The sequence below is a fragment of the Epinephelus moara genome, chromosome 8, assembly GCF_006386435.1.
Source record: "Epinephelus moara isolate mb chromosome 8, YSFRI_EMoa_1.0, whole genome shotgun sequence".
Lineage (NCBI taxonomy): Eukaryota > Metazoa > Chordata > Actinopteri > Perciformes > Serranidae > Epinephelus > Epinephelus moara.
This window is the reverse complement of record NC_065513.1, coordinates 5,034,086-5,059,045: the sequence shown is the minus strand read 5'-3', so window position 1 is coordinate 5,059,045 and position 24,960 is coordinate 5,034,086. Positions and strand designations below refer to the sequence as shown.

The window sequence follows — 24,960 nt, the reverse complement described above, 5'->3', positions numbered from 1 at the left end:
GGCAGCATTTCTCCGACCACGTAGCGAGCCACAAGCTCCGTGGCTTCTTTCAGACTGATAGGTTTAACGTTATCTCCGTTATTAGAACCAAACGACAGCCGTTGCTGTTTCGGAGCTGAAGGACCAGCGTTCTAAAAGTAACGGAAGTAACTGATGTCTTGTTTGAAAATGTACTTAAGTATCTGACTACTCAAACAGCAAACTAACGCGTTAGGTTACTCGTTACTGCAAAAACTAATCAAAGTACTCTAACGCGTTACTTTGTAAGGCGTTATACGCAACTCTGATTGTTTCTCAGCTTTTGGTGTTTTGAATTATGATCCTTGTTTTGGATCTTGATGTTTTTGCTCCATTTTGTCAAAATGTGTATGCCTGCGGCTTTAATATATTAACTTGTATTTTTATGTAAGGAACATCCTCCACGAGATGTTGTATGTTCTTTTATGTTCTACAAATGTTCGTCAATAACAATAATAATAATAATAATAATAATAATAATAACAACAACAATAATAATAATAATAATAATACAATAAGGGCATATCTAATCTTATTTTGTAAAGCAAAATATTGTCATTAGCCTATTTGTCATTAAGATTATTCACCATATTCACTGTTGTAATCATAACGTCTACTGAGAATACTAAGTATTGCATCAGGAGTTACTGTTTTGTTTTTTTTTTTTTTTTTAATTTAATGGCAGCACTAACATGACAGTGAATTGCCGCCACCCACTGGGCATTACCCTGTGTGGCGTGCTTTTCCCAGCTCCGAGAGTCAACCAATGAAGACGGAGCATTTCAGAGGTTTTCCGCTTTCCCCGAAGTTCTTGACAGATCCGACTTCAGATTGAGAGAATTCAAGATGGCTGCTTCAGGTAAGCGTATAACTTTTAACCAAACTGTATTAAACACGTTGACGGAAGGAGGTTTTACTGGTATGCTGACAAATGTAAAGCGGCAACTGCCGTTTTTAGGCATGTCAATTGAGTAAGAGACTGCTGTGTATTTTGGGAAGACACCAGAAGTAGCCAATAAGCTGACGAGATGGTAACCCCCCCCTTCTCCAAATTAGCTAATGTTAGCAGGCTAGAGGTAGCGTAAAAGCCCTACACAGTAAAGTAACGTTCAGCTAAATTAGCTTCAGAGTTAGCCAGATAATCTCCTCTCCTACTCCAGTCAGCATTTAGCCAGCTAGCTCGCACCGCTTCATATCAAGCTGAGAGGAATTTACAAACGCTATGATAACTTTGTATCGTTAGCATTTTATTGGCATTACTTTACCTTTTATCCACTTCGTATTAACCTACCTTTAAAAGTTAGTTTAAGTCGTTTAACTGCCGCCCCGAGAGAAACATGGCCTCCCAAAACTCAAAATGTCATTGCATCGCAGGCAAATCCCATGCTAAGCTAAATGGCTAACGTTAGCTAGCGTTAGCATGCTTGTTAGCAAGTTTGCAACTTTGGCTGTCAGCACTTAATTACTGCATTAATTTAAAGCTCTGGCTGGCACGTGCCTGGTTAATGTTACATCATCTAAGGTAAGCTAATATTTGTTCTGTTTGGTAATCTTAATTGTGAACATCGTTGCCGTTCGTGTTGGTAAATTGCTCAGGAGTAGCGTTAACATTAAGACCGGGTTTGTGCCATTCTCTCCTGTATCGCCTGATTTAATTAAGAAAAACGTAGGCAGTCAATGGTTTTCCTCGTCAACAACAAGAGTTTTTACTTATGTGATAATGACTGAGAGTATTTCACAACTCATTAGGGTTTATTTGGGTTATGTGAATGTATCCACCAAACAAACAGTATTTTCAATCACATTAGAAAGTAAAGATCTTTAAGTGTCCGTTCTGATTGTTATCCGGTACACTAGTGTTTCTTGTTTTTGCTGTGCTGTCAGAATTTTTAGTAGTTTGGCATCGCCTTCTTGCCACAAAATAAGGGCAGTGTTGAGAAGTTAGAGATGTTTTGCGTCCTCACCCCCTCCATGTACTCCATGCTGTGTAATTCCACAGCGAGGAGAAATTAAAATCTGTCTTTAATCGGAGTGCCCTACTTTTTTTTTTTTATCATAAATTGTATTTATTTATTATTTAGCATTTGCATAATTAACATTGTTGGATGACTACTAAATTGTCCTGATTCATGCTCTTTTTTTGATATGGATAGCCCAACGTTAGATTTGTCCAGCTTTGCTTGTTTGCATGGGCTGCACATCTTTTGTGACATTATATTCCTAATTTTCTTGCTTATTATTTTTGTTTTGTAATCATGTACAGTGTCAGGGGTGCATTGTGTTGGATTCTTACAGCTGATTTCTTAGGAGAGGCATCTACACCCGCAACCCATCATATCCATTATGTAGAACAGAAAATGCCCTTTTCTCCAATAATAAGATCCACTTATTTACACAGGTGATATATTGTCTCCATGCTGAAATATGTCCATGTTTTTGCAGGCTCCAAATAAAGGGCTAACTCTTCTGGATCCCACTGTGCATGAAGCTCTCCTGAGGTTGTGGTGTCTAAGTGCTGCGTGTCCCAGCTCTTCCTGCCTCTCATCATGTCCTCCACCTCCTCCTCCTACTCCTCCTCAGGGGAGACTAGTCCGGAGGATGTACCCCGAGGTGGGGGCACCATCCGAGTCTACCTCCCCAACAAACAGAGGACAGTGGTGAGATGATTGGCTCTGTACTGTCCTTTATCAGACAGTAATCCAGCAGAAAATTGTATTTTTTACATATGGCTAATATAAGTATGCTGTATCTAGATTAATGAGTGATTGCTGACTATTACCACCTCTGTGAAAGTGATGCCAGTACTGTTGGTTGTAAGTGTTATCACTCACACCTTTCAAACTAAGTTGATGAGTAAGCTAGTGGACGGTTGGTATCAGATTTCACAGATGGTGCCTGCCACTGACGTTTATTTGATTTATTATTCCTATCAGACACGTCTTGTTTTCATATTCTGAAAATAGTTGTTTAATTGTCCTGTCAAGTGCTAAATTGTAACATTAGTGATAATGATGATTGTGCATTGTAGTTAAAATTGAATGGAGGACAGTGTGCTCCTATTGTTATACTCTTAAACTGTAAAACAGCAAGCCATGTGTCTGCGCTCAGCAAGTCTTGCATAGCCTACATGTCCACTTTCCATGCCTTTCAGTTAAACTGTGTTTGTTTTGTGACATTTGCTGTAATATTGCAGACTTCCAGTTTCTCTACTTGGCTTTTTATATAAAATGAACAGGCATACAACACTATGTACCAAATTTGTTTTGTGTCACCAATTCAGAAAGTCACATAATTGGGACATCTTGTGCAGTAACATAACCATGGAACCAGCAGTTGTGGTTAGATGACATCCCACAATGTTGTCATACGATCTTTATTGTGGTTAAAATAGGAATGCAGCGATATTATTTGGGGAACAAGTGATCTGTACTGTGGACTGAGTTCTAGTCTGCCAGAAGTTCTGTCACAATATCAAAAGTCTGTAGTGTAGCTGAGATTTTTGCTTATCAGTACTTCTGGTGTACTTCCTTGTTACCTGTACATACCTGACCAATGGATGTCATTTCAAAGTCACATTTGTTCAAATTAAGTTTTCTGTTTTCAGGTGAATGTTCGCCAAGGACAGACTGTCTATGAGAGTCTAGATAAAGCCCTCAAAGTGAGAGGCCTGAGCCAAGACTGCTGTGCTGTATTTCGCCTTCTAGAGGGGTGAGAATGCATTTTCAACTGCTTAATGTTCTTAAACACCGTATAGGGATAACAGGTTGCATGCCTTAATGGCCTACATAAAAGATCAAGAGGCAACAGAAATGGATTGGCATAAGTCTCAGATCTACATATTGTACAATGTGGTTTGTTGGCATTTTTATGAAGTAACAAGACTGAAGTATGGATTGCGGTGCACACTGATTTTGTGTGCTTAGGTCATTATACATGCTAAACAATAGTACCTGTCTCATAAACACTGAACAAAGGTTGAAATGCCACTTTTTTAAATTTTGATTCCATTTTGCACAGATTTAAGTTTGAGATCTAAGAGTTTTTATGCACTCAATGTGTTTCTCTCAAATTTTGGTTGCAAATTTTGTGTTAGTGGACACTTCTCTTTTTCCAAGATAATCCATCCTCAGGTGTGGCATATCAAGATGCTGACTAGACAGCATCGTTACTGCACAGGTGTACCTTGGGATGGTCACAATAAAAGGCCACTCTAAAATGTGCAGTGTCATCACACATCACAATGCCACACATGTTACATGTTTTGAGGGAGCGTGCCATTGGCATGCTGACTGCAGGAATGTCCACTAGAGCTGTTGCCTGTGAACTGAATGTTTATTTCACTACCATAAGATGCCTAGAATGTCGTTTCCATGAATTTGGCAACCAGCCTCACAACCGCAGACCAAGTGTAACCACACCAGCTCAGGACGTCCATATCCAACATCTTCACCAGTCTCAGAAAAGCTGATGCCTGTCTTTATAGTCCTCATTAGGGCTTTGACCTGACAGCAGTTTGTTGTTGTAACTGACTTGTGTGGGTTTTGATGGCATCTGGAGAAGTGTTCTTTTCACAGATGAAGCTTGGTTTACACTGTCCCGGGCAGATGGCAGACACTGTGTATGGTGTTGTGTGAGTGGGTGGTTTGCTAATGCCAGTGTTGTGAACGGAGTGCCCCATGGTGGTGGGGTTATGGTATGGACTGGCATAAGCTATGGACACAGGTGCATTTTATTAATTACAGTCTGAATGCACTGAGATACCATGACAAGATCCTGAGACCCGTTGTCATGCCATTCATCTGTTGCCATGACCTCATGTTGCAGCATGATAATGTTCGGCCTCACATTGCAAGGATCTGTACACAATTCCTGGATCTGAAAACACCCCAGTTCGTGCTTCGCCTGCATACTCACCAGATATGTCACCCATTGAGCATTTTTGAGATTCTCTAAATCAATTTGTACAACAGCATTTTCCAATTCCTGCCAGTATCCAGAAACTTCACACAGCCATTGAAGAGGATTGAGCCAACATTCCACAGGCCACAATCAACAACCTGATCAACTGTATGTAAAAGTGATGTTGCACTGCATGAAACAAGTGCTCACTGACATGGGTTTTAACAATTTTGCGACCACAGTTTGAGAAAAAACCTTTTTTGTGCATAAGATTTGTAGATCTTTAACTTAAACATGTGAAAAATGGTAGCAAAAACAAAGGGTTGCGTTTTAAATTTTTTGGTGGGTGTAAAGGTGGTGAATTTTACTTTTAAAGGTCCGGTGTGTAAGATTTAGGGAGATTTAGTGGTATCTAGTGATGACGATTACAGATTGCAATCCGTCTGAAATTTCTACTGGGTAGAATTCCTTAAGTGTCTATTGTTCAAGAGGTTGTTATCAGGAGATGAATTATCCACAGAGATCTCTTCTCTCCAAAACAAACAAACCAGGGGTGTCATTTATAAAACAGTGCGTAGGATCCATGCTAAAAGTGTACAAAGTGCGAACAAAAGCAGAAAATGGTGTATGCCAAAACATATTCTGATTTATAAAACTGTGTGTACACCTGACAGTGCACAATTTCCTTTTATAAATCCAAATCAACTTGGAATTGTCGGACGAGAATCAGCCTCATATCCTGCCCTCTACACACCCGCATTCAACCATAAATGGTCAATACAAAGCACCTTTATGAAGGTTGATGCATAGAAATGAGTCTGCTGATTAATGGGACTTGACCGGTGAATCATGGCAACAGCGGAGTGTCACCACAGTCTTTATATGTTTACAGCATTTAGACGGATATCATTTGAAGAGGAAAGTTTGATAGGTGAATACAATTGTGGCCACAAGAAATTTTAGAGTTTTATTTAATATAATAAAACATGTTGGTGATCTTCCAGTGATCATCTTTGATGATTTTCTAAGATAGATGAGTTTGTCATGCAGTATTAGCTGATACAGACCATATAAGGTCAATTTTCATGACAACATCATAAGATATTAACTGTTAAACACCATTGCATCGTGAGAAACACTAAAATGGTGTAAATATCCACCTCAGGTGTGGAAATCTGTGGGTTTTAAACCGATACAAACTGTTTTGTTTTTTTTTCTTTTCATTATGTTTTTCACATTTTATGACTCTGCTTCTCCAGTCGAAAGAGACTGACAGATTGGGACACAGACATCACTCCACTGGTTGGAGAGGAGCTTTTAGTCGAGGTCCTGGATGATATTCCCCTTACCATGCACAACTTTGTAAGTAGCTGGCAAACACGTTTGTGACTCTTCTGACATTCCCTATATTTACAGAGTCTCAACCTATTCGGAACTGACTTGGTTGGCATTTCACTTGATATTTGAGTTAATAGTCATTTTATGCCCAAATGTTTCGTCAACATTGTTGGTGTAAAAATTAATATTATGGCTTCTTTATTTGTGTAGGTACGGAAAACCTTCTTCAAGCTGGCTTACTGTGATTTTTGCCACAAGTTTCTCTTTAACGGCTTCAGATGTCAGACATGTGGCTACAAATTTCACCAGCATTGCAGTAGCAAGGTCCCTACTGTGTGTGTGGACATGGATACCGTGAGCAAACGGTGAGTTGGAGAAAAAAATGCTCAGTATACATTAATGATGATGATGATGATGATAACAACAAAAATAATAGTAACACATTAATTCTTTTCAGTTAAATTGTCAGTTGAACTTCATATACTAGCTTTTTCAGGAGCTTTAAATCTAATTTCACTGTCTTCCCCAGCTTGCTTAGTTAGACTCTCTGTATTTTGTTGTTTATTTTTATAGTAAAAGTGTTTCTGAGGTCAAGAATTAACATTCATATTCAGAAACAGGAGTATGTGGGACCAGATATAAAGGCAAGATTATTATGCACTCTGTAAAGAAAGAAAAAACTTTCCCCAGCATTGTCCATGCTGCAGGTGCTTCAATACAGAGAGTTTAGGTGCAATTGTTTAGTGAAACATGCAGCCATTATCCAATGAAAAGGAGCCACTGATGAACAGAAATGTCTGAAAGGTGGATTCTTACTGTCACATCAGCTTGTCTTTTATGTCAACAAAAATGTTTGCGTCCCTTTTGCGTTTTAAATCTGTGATATCATGAGGAGATGTAATGAGTGTTTCTGTTTGCCAATATCACTTTCATCACGTCAAAATCTTCTTAGTCATTGAAAGAAGGGTTATCGATAAATTATTTTGTCAGGTTTTTTGCAAAAGAAATGAACCCCAACCCTTGAATAGTTCATTGAATAGCAGTATTCATCAGATCAGGGAGTCAGGGAGTCCAGGTTGAAAAAGCTTCAATTTCAGATAACCAGAGCTGAGTCTTTTAATGAGTGTTCCTTTGTCTGACACCTTGTTTCAGTATGTCTTTTTGATCTTGTCCTATGCCTTTTGTCCTATGTTTTGTCTAGATGTGATCCTAGTCCCTGCACAGATGAGTACCCACGGATACTATTGCCAGATAATTCCCCGTCACAGAGCAACCTAGCCTTAACCCCAGAGCCTGCTGGGTAAGCTCCTATAAACAGATTATATTCAAAAGACAGTTAAGTCTTAGTATATATACTGATATTCAAATATAAGCTGTAACTATTTTACTTGATCGCACAGGATGGACCTCCTGTCCCCGACCCCGGCCTTTCGCTTCCCCATGCCGGGTGGTGATGGCCAGTCTCTCCAGAGGCATCGCTCCACCTCCACTCCCAATGTTCATATGGTCAGCACAGTGGGCCCTGCTGGTGCCAGCATCATAGAGGTCAGTTTCGGCTTCTTGGTCAGTGTACTGAATGGTTGCCATTGCTGCAAGGATCTGTTTATATCCACTCTGTGTACCTGTTCAATATTTCAAAGCATACAATGTAACAAAATGGTTAAACTTCATTAATAATTGCCTGTAAAACCACAATCGCACTTTGTGGTGTAAACATAAAGCAAACTGGCTGTGGTGCATCAGAAATTGTTAACCTTGAACAGCTTTGCTGAGATAGCTTTTTGATACAGTTTTCAGTACAACCCACCAAGTCAGTAAGGCAGTTTCACACCTAGGTCCAGGTTTTGAAAGTGCTAATAAAGTAGTTATGAAAAAGCACTGACCTCAGTAGCTTCTGCTTACTTGTGTTAAGTTATCAAATATGAGTTTATAATGTTGGGTCCCCCCTCCCTTTTTAGGAAGCACTAAAATTCAACAACACAATGGGTATGTGTTTTTTTCCTCCTTCTCTGTTTCAGAATTTGTATTCACTTTTCATTTTACATTTGGTGTTACTCTCCTGTTTTGAAATACTCTCTTGTACTCACCCTCATTCCTGCAGGTCCTGAGCCCTCACCAAAGCCCTCCACCAGCCCACCCTCTTCTCTTGGCTCCCCGGGAAGGAGACCGCCCAAGTCTCCCTCAGAGCACAAGGAGCGCAAGCCCTCCTCATCAGATGACAAAAAGAAAGTGGTATGTAGTCTTTGACCTTATTCACAAGTCATTGGTTGTCTTCGACAAGTGTAAAGAGTTAGTTGTGAATGCTAAACAAATTGATTGTGAAAAAACCTCCAGTAAAGAATCAGAATCGGTTTTATTTCCAAGTAGGTTTTCACATTCAAGGAATTTGGCTTGGCGTATTGGTGCATAACAAAGTATATAAAATATATAAAAATATAGAGTAAAAGTATAAAAAGGAAATACTTTTAACAATTAAATATGAAAAGGAATTTACTTCTGGTGTTAGTTAGCAGTTCAGTACATTTAAATGATGTTATTTCAGCACCGAGGAGGCTACAGAGACTCAAGTTACTACTGGGAGGTCCACTCTCGAGAAGTCACCATTCAGAAGAGAATAGGTGCTGGCTCCTTTGGAACAGTCTTCAAGGGCAAGTGGCACGGAGACGTGGCAATCAAGATCCTTAAAGTCACCGAGCCAACGCCTGAACAGTTGCAGGCCTTCAAAAATGAAATGCAGGTCTTACGGTGAGTCTTATTTGGAAAAGGGCACTGGCAATTTCAGTATTTTGTTTTCTAATAAGGAAAATATATTCACACTATTGATCAATGGGCTTTCATTAATGAAACCTTTGTGATCAGTAAAAATCTGTTTTAACAAGGCTAGATTGAAACCTACTTAATTTTGGCTAAATTGTTAGGTGTAGTGTCTAAATACATGCTGTTTAAATGTACATTAATAATTCCTCAATATTGGATATTCATCTGCAATTTTCTGTATTGGTTCCAGTAATATATATTTTTTTCAAGTGTGCTGTAGTAGCATGACACATGCACATTACCACTGATCTCAGAAAAAGGCCCCTGCAAGACATTATGGCTCAACCCATACACCACCATGGCTGTAAAAAACCAAAGGGACCTTACACACCAGGAAAGAATTGCATTAAACATAGTACACATGGCAGCGAATTTTTTCATTTTGGGGGCTCTTGGTGGTTTGTGTGTTTGTGCTGCAAGCCCTGTGCTTTTGATACAAAATAGTAACAGTCCATGCACATACTGGAGCACTTATTAGCTTACAGTGCTCTGTGGCTTTCAGTCAGGCTGTATCTGACTATTCAGTGATTAACATGCGGCAGTAATTGTTTTTGGCAAGAGAGGTCTAAATGCTGTTGACAGGTCAAGCTACTGACTGAAAAACTCCTAAACAAGGACAATTGTGCAGTGGACACATATAATTCCCACCACTGTTAATGTCTGCTCTGAGTTTGCCTGCAACCTGCATTCACTCTAAGGCTGCAACCATCCAAGATGTATTCTAAGCTGCAACTGTTATTCCTGGTCCTACTTTTTTCTCTGCAACACGTTAACTGTGCGTCTGTTTGCATAAACACCTGATATGTGAATAGTAACGCACATGATTGTTCCAGAATGAATCCTCGACATGTCAACTAATGCAGTCTTGCAGAAATGCCTAGTTTTGGTTACCAAATGCAGCCTCAGTATTTATACAAGTTAAATTACAGTTTGAGTATCTTACGTCCCTCTGTTCCTCAATAACTATGCTTTGCAACGGCCAGTGATGTCAGTGACTCAGTTATGAACTAATGGGTTTATATATCTGACCTGGCTTTGCTGCAGCCTAATTAAAATAAGGCTTTTAATCAATTTAGTGCAATGTTCTAATAACTCTGTGGTCACTACTTTGACTTCAGCCAACACCAGTTCATTATGTTTATTGCATTTATTTGTCACTCTCAATAATAACAATTCAAAAACTGTACCTTGATCTAAATCTGATCATTGATCTAACAATGGAATATGTAACACTATTACCATTTCTGTTCTCTGCAGGAAGACCCGCCATGTCAACATCCTGCTGTTCATGGGCTATATGACTAAGCCCAACTTTGCCATCATCACACAGTGGTGTGAAGGCAGCAGCTTGTACCGCCATCTGCATGTCACAGAAACCAAGTTTGACACTATGCGTCGCATTGATGTGGCCAGACAGACAGCACAGGGCATGGAGTAAGACCTGCAGCTAGATTCCATTTCACCATTACCACTTACTAACTACCGATACCCTTTTTTTAAATACTAGACATCAAGTGTCAATTTGATGCAGTGTTTTTTCCAGTACACAGCTTTGTGCACTTTGTAAGAATGAATGTTATTTTGATAGAGAGAAATCATTCCTTGAGATACTGATTTTTTTTTTTTTATAAACTTGTGATGTGATTAAGTTAATGCAAATGTAGGTAAACTTGTTTCAGCAGTGGTCTGACAAGTGAAAAGTGGGATTTGATAGTGCCAGACATTCTGCAAGAGGCACGTTTTGCAGTAATGGTAAAAGTAAAGACTTAATACTATAAGAGAGCCTCTGAGAAAGTTGATGGCTTAACATTGTAGCTTTCTATTATTGTGCAGGATGCAGTAAGTTGAGACAAGTCTTGTCAAAATTTGATGCTCTGCCTTTACCCTTACACAGATGAAATCAATGATTTTGATTTTCCCCCCCCCTTTCAGTTATCTTCATGCGAAGAACATAATTCACCGAGATCTGAAATCAAACAGTATCCTTTATTGTGTGGTGTTACCTTTTTAACAATGCAGACATACAGGTTTTTGTACCCTAATGTAGATGCAACCAATAACCACATTGGCAAATATAAACGATGTGTTCCGTTCTAACTAAGGTTTAACCACAAGCATGAATCATAACCTTGTGATAGGTAGCCATGTAGAGAACATTCAGAGTTTTACAATGGTAAGATGTTAAATTGTTTTCTCTACTATGTGAATGACTAGTAGGTTTTGACTTTCAGGGTGTTAGCATCTACATGGGTGAGCAGAATAAAACACACTGCATTTTAGCAGGTCAGTGATCCTAAACGCAAAGGATAACATGACCTTTTCCCAAACATTTGCATCTGAAAACACGTAAAATTTGAGTTTTGTTGATTAAAATGAATGCTGGCTGCCCCTTGGCCAAGTCTATTTTATGGGAATCACAATTGTATTCAGTGTGTGTTTTCCATTCTAGACCTCTAACTTCTCGTAATTTCTTGCTTATTAAAGGTGTTGTGGTAACTGTTGAATTTGTAAATCATGTTGTTGTTATGTTTCCTGAGCTCTGCTGCTAGATATTTTTCTCCACGAGGGCTGGACTGTTAAGATCGGTGACTTTGGCCTGGCCACAGTGAAGTCTCGGTGGAGTGGCTCTCAACAGGTAGAACAGCCCAGTGGATCCATTCTGTGGATGGTAAGTCTCTCTAACTGTATGTGATTACTTTGATTCAGTGAAGAAGCATCCACTAAAATGTCTCTGATTATTACAGACTGTAACATGAAGGAATACTTTTTGACAAGGCCTGGGTATTGGGTAAAAAATGACAATAGCAGTACCAATGGGGCGGCAGTAGGGACTTGGTTTGGGAACCGGAGGGTTGCCAGCTCAAGTCCCCACCCGGACCAAAATATTGAGCATGGACTGGTTGCTGGAGAGGCGCTAGTTGACCTCCTGGGCACTGCTGAGGTGCCCAGGAAAAAACTTTTTCTGTATGTCTCTCCACAATGTACCATACATTATGTCATCAGATGATAATAACCAGACAAAAGTTTAACATATAACAATAATAATACCAATGTAATAAGAATTTTAACCAGTGTCTCGCTGTATATTTGATGACCTAATTAGATTTTGGTGCACCTTACTGCATATTAACTTCCTTGTAAATGTGATAAAACTGATTTTTATAATACAGGATCCATTTCAAATATATACATGTAGGTGTAACAAGTGCTGTTTGTTAACAGAGATATATTTGCTTAATTTAAGATATGATTGTTGAATTAAAAGCTAAATATAAAAGCTAAAAAGTGTAATTTTATCATGATATTTTGGCTGGTCAGTATGCAAATTAAATGCTTACTTTGGTCATTTTCATCTTGTATTTTTCCTGAGGCTCCTGAGGTGATCCGAATGCAGGACAGCAACCCATATACGTTCCAGTCTGATGTATATGGCTATGGAGTGGTGCTGTTTGAGCTGATGTCAGGGACCTTGCCTTACTCCAATATCAACAACAGAGACCAGGTGATATAACGCAACTTTCTTCTGTGGTGACACAACACTGACGTAGTCTAAAGCAGACAATTTGATTAATCCAGTTCATCTTACAGAACATTTTTCCAAACACAGTTGTCCTCTCTAATGTTTATACCAGTTGAGAACACGCTCTACTTTTTAATCAGGCATAAATTACTGAAACGTCAAATTATCGAAATCACTGCAGATTAATTTGTTTTCTAATCATTTTAGCTTTAATTTCTACATATCGTCAATATCTAAAGCAAATTCAGTGGGAATTAGTTCATTGGTCATTCTTTAGATATCTTTTCTTAAACCAAGTGTAGGGCAAGTGAAATTGTGATCTGTTGGTGGAACAAGATAGAAGGTAGACTTGCACCGATTACAATTTTTTTGGGCTGGTACCAATTTCCGATTTGCAGTGTTTGGATGGCCGATTCCGATTTCATTTTTTTCAAACCACTTTGCAGCACACAAGATATTGCAATATTTTCTATCTTTGTTTTATTAGAACATTTTAACCAAGATACAACCAGCTTTTCAATAATCATCTCAAACAAACAAACAAAAACAGTAACATGTTTCTTAACCTTTTAAGAAACATTTTCCTTTTTGCTCAAATATAACTTCAGGTACAGTATTAAAATAAATAAGTAAAAAAGGAATACATAAATAAAAACATGGATGAATAAAATAATAATTCTTGGTGTATAGCATTTGTGGGTAATTTCTTGAATAGACAAAAAAGTAAAAATATCTCCTGTGGAAAATTCACACAGGTCTTAGGGGCGTGCCCGCCAGTAAGCGCACGGACACGCGCGTCTTTGGCATGCAGACACGCGCCTCGTCAGTTTCAAGCGGCACAGTGCAGCAGTGAGAGCTCCGCAGTTAAGTTTAACACGGACAATTAACAGCTCTCTCCTTTTGATGTGTGTGCGTGAATGATTAAGGTGAGAAGCGGCCCATGTTTCACTTCCTCACATCGCCCAAGCCGTGAGTTGCACGTGTGTGTGTGTGTGTGTGTGTGTGTGTGTGTGTGTGTGTGTGCGCTGCTGATGTTACATGATGTCAATCATGCGGCGCGGCTGAAAAATTTGACCGGCGTTTTAAATCGGCATTTCTTAGACTGACTGGCTGGTCGCAGGTCACGGCCAATCACGGCCGATCACGTGAAAAACTGCCCGATTTCAAGCACTGCCGATTAATCGGTGCAAGTCTAATAGAAAGTCAGCACTGTGAACCATTAATGTCTACACCAAACGTCATGGCAATCCATCCAAAAAATGTCAAAGTTATTCACTTTGGACCAAAGGGTTCCTCTAACTGACCAATGAATGGATAGGCATACATCACCATGTTCAGTGGGTTTCTCACATTCGCCAGCTAAATCAAGTGAAGACTTTAAAAACCTTTTGGCAGACATTGGAATTCCTTTTTCTTTTCTTTTTTCCTTTTTTTTTTTTTAACTACAGTTTAAATTGAAGTTCCCCTACATGAATAGATCAGTCAGACTTCTGCAACAGTTTACCCTCTGTTGTCTTTCTCAGATAATCTTTATGGTTGGACGTGGTTACTTGTCTCCAGACCTCAGTAAGCTGTATAGTACCTCACCCAAGTCAATGAAAAGGCTTATCATTGACTGCCTGAAGTTCAAACGTGACGAGAGGCCCCTGTTTCCCCAGGTGAGTAGTGAATATGTTGCGCATATACCAAAAGGCATCACACAAAACTAGCAGAAGTCCAACTAAGCACAAAAACCTGTATTATCATCATCTAATAAAAACTAATTTCTGTAAAGACATATCTTCATATGTATGTAGAATCTGTGGGACAATATTTTGGTATCAGAAAGTGTTCTGCTTTCTGTTTGTAGTCCGAGTACTATTGACCAATTGCGTTTGAGCAACAGGAATGCAGTTAGCTTTTTTTAATGCCTCCGTGACGGCCGCAGCCAAAGGCATTATCGTTTTGGGTTATCCATCCATCCATCCATCCATCCATCCATCCATCCATCCATCCATCCCATTCTTCTGAATGCTATTTCAGGAACCCCTTGAGAGAATTTCCTCAGATTTGGCACAAACGTCCACTTTAACTTAATGATGAACTGATTAGTTTTTGGTGGTTAAAGGTCACTGTGACCTCACAATAGAATAGAATACAATGAAATGCTGAAGTGATGACATTTTATATCCAGTAGGTCAAAGGTCAACTTCACTTTACTCAACAGCCCTTTTTACAGAGAGAGTGCGCTATTCACCTTATTTGTCACGGAAACACAGAGGCAAAACAGAAAACAGCCAGCTTCCCATTTTTTGTGCAACACTTCCGGTCCAGCACTCTTGACCACTGTGTAAATGGGAATCGCCCTGTTGTTTACCTTGTTGAGTTTAGTTTTGTAAAGTCTATAAACACAATGATTGAACGAACATTACTATTTCTATGTGCACGTTTTGTAATTAATGACATGGTTATCGTAGATTAGGTGGGCTAACCGTTAGCTGTTAGCCATTAGCGGTGTCTGTAATAACTCAATAAACGGTCTGTGAAAAAATATTTTTTCCAGCGGATGTCTTAGTTACAACATGATTGAGCTAATTGGAGTAGTTTCATGTCGTATCCGACAACGGGAGGCTTTTAACAGATGACGTCCTGATGTTAGCTTTGCTGCTAGTGTTAGCTGTCCCTGTCAGCTGCAGCCACTGATGCTTTCTAGACATCGTGATTTCCCAAAACTGAATAAATACCACACATAGCAACACAAAACTGCTTTGCTAGCTCAATCATGTTGTAACGGCTGGATGGTTGATGCGTACATGCTGATTCGGGTGCTATCAGAGCCGATCCGCGCATCACTATGGCTTAATAATCAACTCAGTCAATAAAAACAACCCGTCCTGTGTTAGGAGTGTATGTCGCTGACAGAAAGAAAGAAAAGAAAAAAAGATAGAAAAGCAGTGTGCACCTTACATATTTATTTCTCACAGTTGCGCACACGTTTGGCTGGCATGCAGAAGCACCGTCTGTGTGCCGAGGGTGCGAGCCGCAGCTTCAGCTGCTCAGGTAGAGAGGCTGTGTAGCTTGGTGTGTTTTTCGCTGATTCGGTTCTGCAGGTTCTCTGCTGGTACACTGGAGATGGGGATCAAGCAGTTTGTCTCACTCGGGATAGATTGTGCTTTTTTGGTTCATAGTTTTTGATTGATGTGCGATTTTTCGCGTTTAGAGGGAATTATTTTTACCAGCAATTACCGGGTAACAGAAACGTGGGTGCAGTTATCTGTATAAAATACACAGACTAACTAACTAACTAACTAACTAACTGATTGACTAACATAAACAATTGAAAATTGAAAAAAATTAGCTTGCACAGTTATCTCTGGAAAGGGAAAGCGGCTGTCCGGAAGTCACGCACAAAAACACGGAAGTTGATCACTGTTTACTTCCGTGTTTGAAAATAAGGTGGATACGGCCACTATGGAGTCCCTTCTTTATGCTGCCTTTGCGGTTTGACACAGAACTAAACAATGGCAGCATCATGCTGCTCCAGTTTGTGATTTCAGATTGCATGACCGCATCACAAAAGCAAGAGGCATAATGGGCATGTGTCTGCCTTTAGTGTGTCATATAACTTATGCGTTGGCAGTGCTTTCTAAACAGTAACAATGGCATAAAATGTCAGTAACAATCATCTACCATCTCTTTTAATCTCGGCCTCTCCTCAGAGTGTATGGAGCTCCCAGACCTCGTTGTTTTTCGCAATTTGCAGACACCTTTGGCTGCTGGTAACTGCTACATCTTTGTGAACACTATATAACGCCCTGAGGGAATTTCTTCAAATTTGGTACCAACGTCCACTTGGACTCAGTGAAGAGCTGATAAGAATTTGGTTGTCAAAGGTCAAGGTCACCGTGACACTGAAACTGTGCTGATTGTATAGATCTTCTGTACTGTCAGGGGGAAGATGTGTGTGAAGCATTCATGTTTTCACAGACATGGATGTAAACTTGAAGTGCAATGTAAGTGGATCAGAGAGGCACACAACCATGAAGTGATTATTCAGGTTTTGTATTTGTTTTCCTTTCATCAGATCCTGGTAGCAATTGAGCAAGTTCAAGACCTGCTGCCAAAAATCGAGAGGAGTCGCTCAGAGCCATCGCTCCATCGGGCCGTCCACGCTGAGGACCTGAACCCCCTTCTGTTCCACACCACCAGGCTGGTGCCCCTCTAAGCTCCCCGCAGCATGGGGCAGAGAAGTCGTCACCTGTCTAAAACCATCACAGTGTGAGGCATTCGGGTGTCTCAGAGAGGCCACAGGCTGACTGTCCTGACAGACCACAACCCCCAACTCACTTCCTGCCCCTGCAGAGCCCCGGAGCTGCAGCACTCAGCGCAAAACTCAGTAACTGCAGAAATAACCGTAACACTTTTAGTCTGATGGTGAATCTTCTATTCTTTTATAACATGACAAAGATCTGCTCATTAAGGGATGTAATTATCTACTGTATCTAGAAGGATGTTAAAATGCCTCTGATCAGTCCGTTTGCGAAAGTCATCAAACTGGTTAAGCTGCATTACATATTCTGACCTACTAGGAAGTATTTTCAGTTGATTTTCATAAAAGGTAAAGACAGTTTGGCACCAACCCTGCAAAAGTGTGTGCCCATTTTCAGGAATAAATTAGTCTCACTCAGACCTTTGAGGAGCACTGTGATCATAGCCAAAACATTTAAATCAGGTCAACAGTCCAGTGCCAGAGCTGCTGGTTCAAGTCACCTGATCAGCTCACATATTTCAAATGCTCTGTTGTCATGCGCCCCTTTCAGTCTAATGCGATGGGAGATCTGAGATGTGAAGCTAGTGATTTGAAAGCAGACTCAGTGCTTAGTTACCTTGGTAAAAGTGTCTCTGCACATACAGAAAGCAGTGACGGGCTTGAAAACAGAAGTGGTGGATTTTTGCAACTTAGTATGACCTCAGAATAATTTATCTGATTTGGATAGCTGCACTCGAATCATTAAGTTCACCTTGGACCCAGGTTACCATTGATGTTACATTATTGATGGACTAAAAAAAAAAAGTTAAACTCTAAAAAGCATTTGATATGTGGAGGTTGAACGGTTAACACAGCAGCACCTGGCCGAAATGACTGTAGTTCAAATAATTATATTTTTTAGAGATATGCATTTGAATTCACATATTCCTGTGAGTCTTAAACATTACAGTTTGGAAAAAGTACATCAACAGGCCATTAGATCTCTTTCAGCTTAAATTGTTTGGACCAATATTTTTGCAGTTGATACAGAAAGGTTTGTCTGACAATTTGTTGTTCTGATATTGAACATTTCCGAGCCCAAATCACAAGGCAGAATATTAATCAATTCTTATGCAGATAAAACTACTGTATTAAGACGGTTGAGGTTTGGGGCTTTAAATAGACTGATAGCACAGTGTTGATCAATTCTACACATCCTCTTTAACTGCAACATTTAAACCTTGTAAAATTAGCTCACTGTTTTGGTCTGCCCCTCATACACAGTGTCGGAAAAACACATTTACGTGTTTGTGCAGAGCACACCTTAAAATTCAAGGAGGTACCAAGTCTTTTTGTTCCGCTGATTCTTTTCTCTAGTTTCACCAGTGTCATCACACCCCAGATCACAGGACTGCAGATAAGACAGCTTTTACCTGTTTTCTTTTGTCATTTTTATCTTCATGAGAAATTGACAGACCATTGTAAGTTCCATTCTTAATGTAACTGGTTAGTTGTATTGCTGCTACTTTTAGTGTTTTCTATTCATATTTTTTCTACACCTCAGAAATGAGACAGACTTGTACCGGAGTGCACCTTCATTGTTCACAGCTGCAACAGGTCTTTTGCAGTGTAGATTAGCCATTGGTTGACACCTCACACATACATGCCCACACACATACTGGTCGTAACACTGTGAGTTACTTGGTTAAATGAGTCATACCGATTTGGATGCACTGCAGAAGGTGTGAGAAGTGGAATTAATTTCCTGCAAATAATTGAGGATTCAGTGTGCTCCATATAAACTCGACCGTATCACGTTGAATGGATTAGGGTGACGATGCACCTTTTAGAACAGTCTGTCCTCGAAGGCGCTTGTGTTGTTATCCATTATACACACACAGTGACAATGAAAAAGACGGCTTGAAAGAAGCTCAAATCATGCTTATTTTCACCTGTAGATTTTTGGATTTTTTGTGTCAGAAAAGCATCATAATTGTCTGATCGCTCTTGATTCCACTGTTAATAAAGGAGCTTTAGATGCTGTAGATGAGTGGGCAAGGACTTGGTTTGAAGAATGAGTCCTTACAGTTTAAATGAGCAAATTATGCATCATCCCATTGTTCATGTAGCTAGCTGATAAGTGAGTAGCATTAATGGACCAAAGTTTAGATCTTTGTTTGTTTGACTTTCATGCCGTCTTTGTCTTTCAAACAACAGTTGGAGGTGACTGGCTATAACTCAGTACGTTTACATGCACACCTAATTCAAGCTACAGTCATAGCTCGACTTGGCCATTTAATTGGACTACTGTCCTTGTCCCAGTATACAAGCACAGGAGGGGAATTGATTTAATGACCGAAATATGTTCTTCTCTGATATGATGGGTGGTGAAATGCCTTGTTAGTATTGGACCTTTTTTCGGTTGACCTATTACATCACAGACCCAACAATCAACAAACGTGAGCTATGGTTAACTAGCAGCAAACTGGTACCAACAGCTTTGTACATTTCGTACGTGCTGTACACTTTTACTTTTTGTACAGATGAGATGCATGCTGGATGTAGATTTCGCCATGTTACCTGCTTCTTCTTCTGTTACCCATTTAATGCTGTTCGACTTCCAGGTCAAAGCCAGAAACTGTGAAGCATGCGCAGAGTACCTAGGCCAGTTTGGGTTTGATTGACTGTGTACATGCAGGAGTAATTATACTCCCAGTCACACATTCTGGGTGTGTTAGTCTGACTTTGAGAAATTCGATTTAGTACAATTTCAGTCGGACTAATATGTTAACATGTATTTTAAAAGTCCAGTTTTATTCGGACTAACACAATAAATTGATTTTCTCTAATGTCATGTAAACATACTGACTGTCAACATCAAAGTCATTTTGTAATTTTGTAGACAGGGCTGTTTAAGGAGCTGAATTAGATTTGTAAATGAGGGTGCATAGAAATCTGTTGATGGCCAGGATGGCACAGTGATGTGATGTGGATTTTGTGAGATTCTCAAAAAAACAAAATTATTAATTAAATATTAATAAATATGTAGAGCTTAAGTAATTAATGTGCACTAGAGGCCATTTGCAAACACTTTGTAACACTGTAATCAAGTAGCTACCCTGTGCAGTGTACACTGGGATAGAAAGTGGCCAAGTGGATTTTATGAACAGTACAATTCCCACATTCCCGCAGAGTGTTTCATGGCCAAGCTTTTCTTTGTGAATGCTGGTGGCCTTCCCCTGCTCTCACTTCTGGAGAGGAATGAATGAACCAAACCTTGACTTGTTGATCATGTTGCTCACAGTGCGATCTCTGGGTTAGGCCTGTAACTAGTTGCTGTGTCTAATGACTAATGTAGTAAATAGACTTGGTGGGGCAGACACGTCAGGATACTGTCACAGACAACATTCAATGCTCAGGTGTATACTGCTTCATGATGCAGTCAGTTTCCAATTGATGTTTCCAACGCATAAAACAAGCTGCCTTGCTAACGATTAGATGTTGTTACAGGAATACTTTAGCCCCCAAAATGATCATTTGTATATCAGTTATTCACCCCGTGTTTTGATGAATTAATGCCTCCAGTGTTTATAAATGGATATTTTGATACAGCTTAGCAGTTAAAAGCCACCCCTATGCTTTCATTCCAACAAGAATTTTTCTCTTCATTCACTGTGTAGGCATGTGAGAAAAACAAAATTTCCTTCAGAAATTCATCCTAACAGGGGTTGAGTAATTAATACACAACTGATCATTGGCAGTGAATTATTCCTTTAAAATAATGGCTCCAGCTGCATAAAGAACTTCCTCAGTAATGATGGTGGATTTGTAATGGTGTGCTGTGTTTTCTGTCATGGCTGTAGTGTTTTCGATGTCAGAAGGCCTCAGGAGCCCCGGCTAACATCACAGTGCTCCTAAAATTGTTTGATGACGACCAGTGCCTCATTGACAGGAAAGTAGTCCTTCATGAAACACTGCTCCTGTTAGGAACAAAATGCATCATGGGATTTAACTCATCACAGGGAGATATTAGTAGGAGTCTTTTTCTTTTGGGACAGGCTGAGACCTTTTGTGGATTATAAACCTAATCCCATGCAAAAGCACTGTACACCAATGTGGAGCTATGAATTGCATGCGTTGTAGAGGGACTTTGTGCAGGTGTCTCCTTTACTTGAACCATTTCTGGAGCTGCTTTTCCTCTTAGCTTCTTCTGTCAACAGTGACACTAGTGGAAAGTACTACATTCCTCAAGGGTTTTCACCCCCATCACCTCTACAAGATCCAATTTCTTGAGACATTGACATGCCTGAACACAGACTTAAACAAAACTTTAATAACTTGTATAACAGATCAAATATGTAGTTTTAGTTAGTTTACAGGACCCTTTGCTCCTCCTCATACTAGACAGTTGACAGTATATTGACCCTTTCAGACACAACAGGGCAATAGCACTGCTGCACTCTGAAATCCATTCTTTGGGCAGCTGCCACCGGGCTAGGTGCACTGAACCCCGCAGCGAATGCAGCTCAAATTGCGGTAAATTGGTGTAAGTATATAAAGCGAGCAGCAGCAGCGACCCACCATCTGACACAGCACACCATGACCACTGACACAGGGGCTCGGCAGGGAGACGAAGATGATGTCTGCAGTCATTTTGACTTGACTAGCGGACTTCACTACAAGCCCACCGGCTGTTGAAATAGGTGACCAGCCTTATGTTCTCAACCACCTGCCAGCCATTTGACCACCTGAGTTGCTGGTGACACCATCAGCCAGCTTGAGTCGAGCTCAGACCGGCCAGTTTACACAGCTGGAACTTTTCTCAGCAGTGTTCTAAAAGTTGCATCTTGTTGCGAATGTTTGGTCTAAACTGGGCTAAAGAAGACTTTATCTTATCTTTAAAAGTCACAGACTTTTTACTATCACATTCCCTCCATGTATTTGTATGAATAGTGTTTCATTGCTGAGCAGTGCTTGAGGGGTAGTTTCTGATAGGAGGACAAAACAATAAAAACTACATAGGACTGCCAAAACAAATATGCCCACTTGACCTCTCGATTTGTTTTTCAGATAGCTAAAGCTTCATATTAGCTTTGATTTAAAGAAACATAATGTATGCTCCATGTAACAGCTTTGTTGGATATGTATAGCCAGACATGTTTGAACCAGAATCAAATTCAGAGCCAGAGGAAACTGACCTGCCTGAAAATGAACCTTGTTCTTCTCAGTCTGCAGCAGAACAGTCATTTTGATTCATTTTTTCAAACAACAAAAGTCAATGTCTATAGTTTTTAAATAGCTCCATTGTGTCATCAAGCAAGCTTTTTAAACACTTCTAAACACACACACACACACACACACTTCTAAACACACATTTTATTTTACCCCGACTTCAAGTTTAGAAGGTATTTTAGCAAAGAAGAACTGTGGACTTTGTCCTGTTTCTAACTGTAGTTGCACTAAGAAGATACCACATCACGGCCAGTATGGAGAGGGGGAATGACCACAGCAATAACTAAGTCTTTCATATGGCATGTGAGAGTTATAGTAAGGGACTTGAGAAAATCCTGACCTATCCTTAAAGTCACTGGTATCATCCTGTTCCAACAAGTAATTGTAGGCTAATACACGGCAAAAGTGCTCCTTTCCCTGGCCTGATCTGTCAGGTTTTTCTCTCTCAGTATGACTGTTGGTCGTCTGTTCCATTCCTTGCAGCAGTGGTTGCGACTGGTCACTGCTTATTGGCAAAATTGGTAATCTTGGAAGTGTCAGTGTTGTGATACTAACAAGTCATATGGTTTTTAACGTCACACTAGAGTGTAACTACCAGCAGCTGTAAGGATGATGTTTTAGGTGGTGTTCTGTGAACTGGCCTTGCTTCTCTGTGTATTGTATGTGTCAGTTAATGAACTGACAGCAGATGGGACGTAGACAGTGATATTTTACTGTTGTGAAAGGGGCTGGGTACCCTTACTGTTCTTACTCATTCCAGTTATATTGTGGTCGGGGGGGGGCATTGGTTTTACCAGCGGGTCGGGGTGGGGATCTGTGAACCAGGGTTGGGAAAGACTTTCTTTCTGTCTTTCTCTTATTTATTGATGTCTTTGCGGCTCTTCGAGTCTGATAAAATGTTTACAGAGACATCACTCTTTGCAACATTCACGTCATCGCCGGCCGCTCTCTCTAGCAAGAATGTTCTTTTCGGCACGGTACTGTCTGCCCCTCCAAATGACTTATTCTGATACTGTCTCCTGTAGGGGCATTTATAGTGGTTTGTCTTTTAATATCTTGAGCACAAACAAGATATCAAACTTTTAAGAAACATTTTGTTCATAGGGTTTCACTACGATAGCAAATGTTAAAAGATAGTTCAGAATTTTTTAAGTGGGGTTGAATGGGGTACTTATCCATAGACCGTATATTACATACAGTAGATGTCAGTCAGCACAACCCCAGGTTGGAGTCTGACATGAGAGCAAGGCAATCTACTGCTGTGGATGGGTCAGCAACAAAATGTATTTTAGCCACCTAAAAAAAAATCAGTGTAAGTGTATGATATATTGACAGTATTTTACTGCTTTACCTTGATGTCAGATAGTGATATTCGATGGGAAAATGGAGCTGTTAATATTGTTCTCTTTCAAGCCAGACTCCATTGAGGAAAAAACTGTGATTTAACATTGCTGAAACAGGAGCTGCTGATCTATTGCTACCTTGAACACTTATTCTGTTATTTGTTATTGTGTGCCTTTGGCATTTAAAAGGCTAAGTTCAGATTCAGATGAAAGTCACACAATAGAATTAACTAACTAATCGAAGAAGCAGCAGATCAGCAGCTCTTGTGTTCAGTAGGCTAAAATTACTATTTTTGTCAATGGCGTCCAGTGGCTTTGACGAGAGCATAGATGGATAACTAAAGCCATTGGAATAGGCTGATGGAAAGGTAAAGCAGTGAAAATACTGTCAATATAGCATACACTTAAACTGATACTGATTTTTTTCAGGTGGGTCTGTTTTTTTAAATACTTTTTCTTGCTGATGTCCTTCCACAGCATTGCATTACTAACCTTCCATGTTGGGCTCCAGCCTACTTTTCCAAACTGAGGGCATGTCCATTGGCATCTACTGTAGGTATTGCACTAACTATGTGTAAGTACCCTGTACAACCCCACTTGAAAAATCTGAGCTATCCTTTTAACGGTAACACTCAAAATACTGTAAAAGAAACTTGTTATATGGTGGGCTGTGTTTTAAACTTGAGCCTATCCTGTGATATTTAAGTGTAGCTTATGAGTATTTGAATGGCCTAAGGCTGCTGGATGACCGAAACCCACCTTTTCTATGTGAGATGCTTTTTATAATCTTTCAGCAGAGCCAGGACAGAATGTCTTTTTAAAATTTCCATAATGCAACGTTGGACCAGGTTTCCTGTGAATCAATGTCATAAGTGCATCGCCTCTCTGAGAGACTGGCTGTAGTGGAGGACTCATTATTTTCCCGTTCACTAAGGATATTGAATTATGTTAGTTCAGTTTGTGTGAGTGTGGTGTCTCCCAAAGAGGACTGAGTTTATCTCCTTCTGAAGGAGGAGGGAACAAGTGCCACAGTTACTGGAAATCCATTCAAATAGACCTGAAAGGTCTCATGACACATTCAAGATACTGTGATGCTTTTGGAGAATTGGAGGGGCGGCACTGGAGGGGGGAAATCCAGACTTACCACAGCTGTGTGTTTCGGAGAAGAAGAAGATGAGAGAGCTGTATCAGAGTAGTTTTGTTTTGTTTTGTCTTTTCATATCTCTAGGTGAATTGCAATACTTGTGTTTATAGTTTCTGAGGTGTCAGGGGTGTTCAGTTTGCAATAAATGGTATATTCTGCTGTGTACAGTTACATTTTTTAATTACAAAAATCGTATTTGTCTATTTTTTGTGTGATGGTTTCAAAAAGAACAAAATTATTATAAGTGTAAAGGAAATCTTAGTATTTTTTTAGGTTTTTTTTTTTTTGTCTTAAAATATTGATGCAGGATTTATTCTTTAAATAAATACATTCATCTGTTACCCACTTGTTTTCAACTTTTTGTTTAATCTTTTTGCTTCATTGCACTTTTTATTACACAAGGAAATCAATTGTGACGATT

At 39.8% G+C, this 24,960-nt stretch overlaps 1 protein-coding gene across 2 annotated transcripts; it reads left to right on the top strand.

Annotated features, from left to right (window-relative positions):
* The first annotated feature begins 608 nt into the window (after nucleotides 1-608).
* On the top strand, nucleotides 609-24,885 carry araf (A-Raf proto-oncogene, serine/threonine kinase). 2 transcript variants are annotated; one of them, XM_050050342.1, is made up of 16 exons: nucleotides 609-877; nucleotides 2,461-2,675; nucleotides 3,623-3,726; nucleotides 6,177-6,279; nucleotides 6,466-6,620; nucleotides 7,457-7,555; nucleotides 7,656-7,800; nucleotides 8,214-8,241; nucleotides 8,357-8,487; nucleotides 8,798-9,000; nucleotides 10,330-10,506; nucleotides 11,005-11,051; nucleotides 11,622-11,740; nucleotides 12,443-12,574; nucleotides 14,116-14,250; nucleotides 16,656-24,885. In XM_050050342.1, the coding sequence occupies exons 2-16, from the start codon at nucleotides 2,565-2,567 to the stop codon at nucleotides 16,794-16,796; spliced, it is 1,830 nt and encodes a 609-aa protein (XP_049906299.1). In that variant the 5' UTR covers nucleotides 609-877; nucleotides 2,461-2,564; the 3' UTR covers nucleotides 16,797-24,885. The 2 variants fall into 2 exon arrangements, with proteins under 2 accessions (XP_049906299.1, XP_049906301.1); XM_050050344.1 differs by lacking the exon at nucleotides 609-877 and adding an exon at nucleotides 908-1,540.
* Nucleotides 24,886-24,960: the final 75 nt, after the last annotated feature.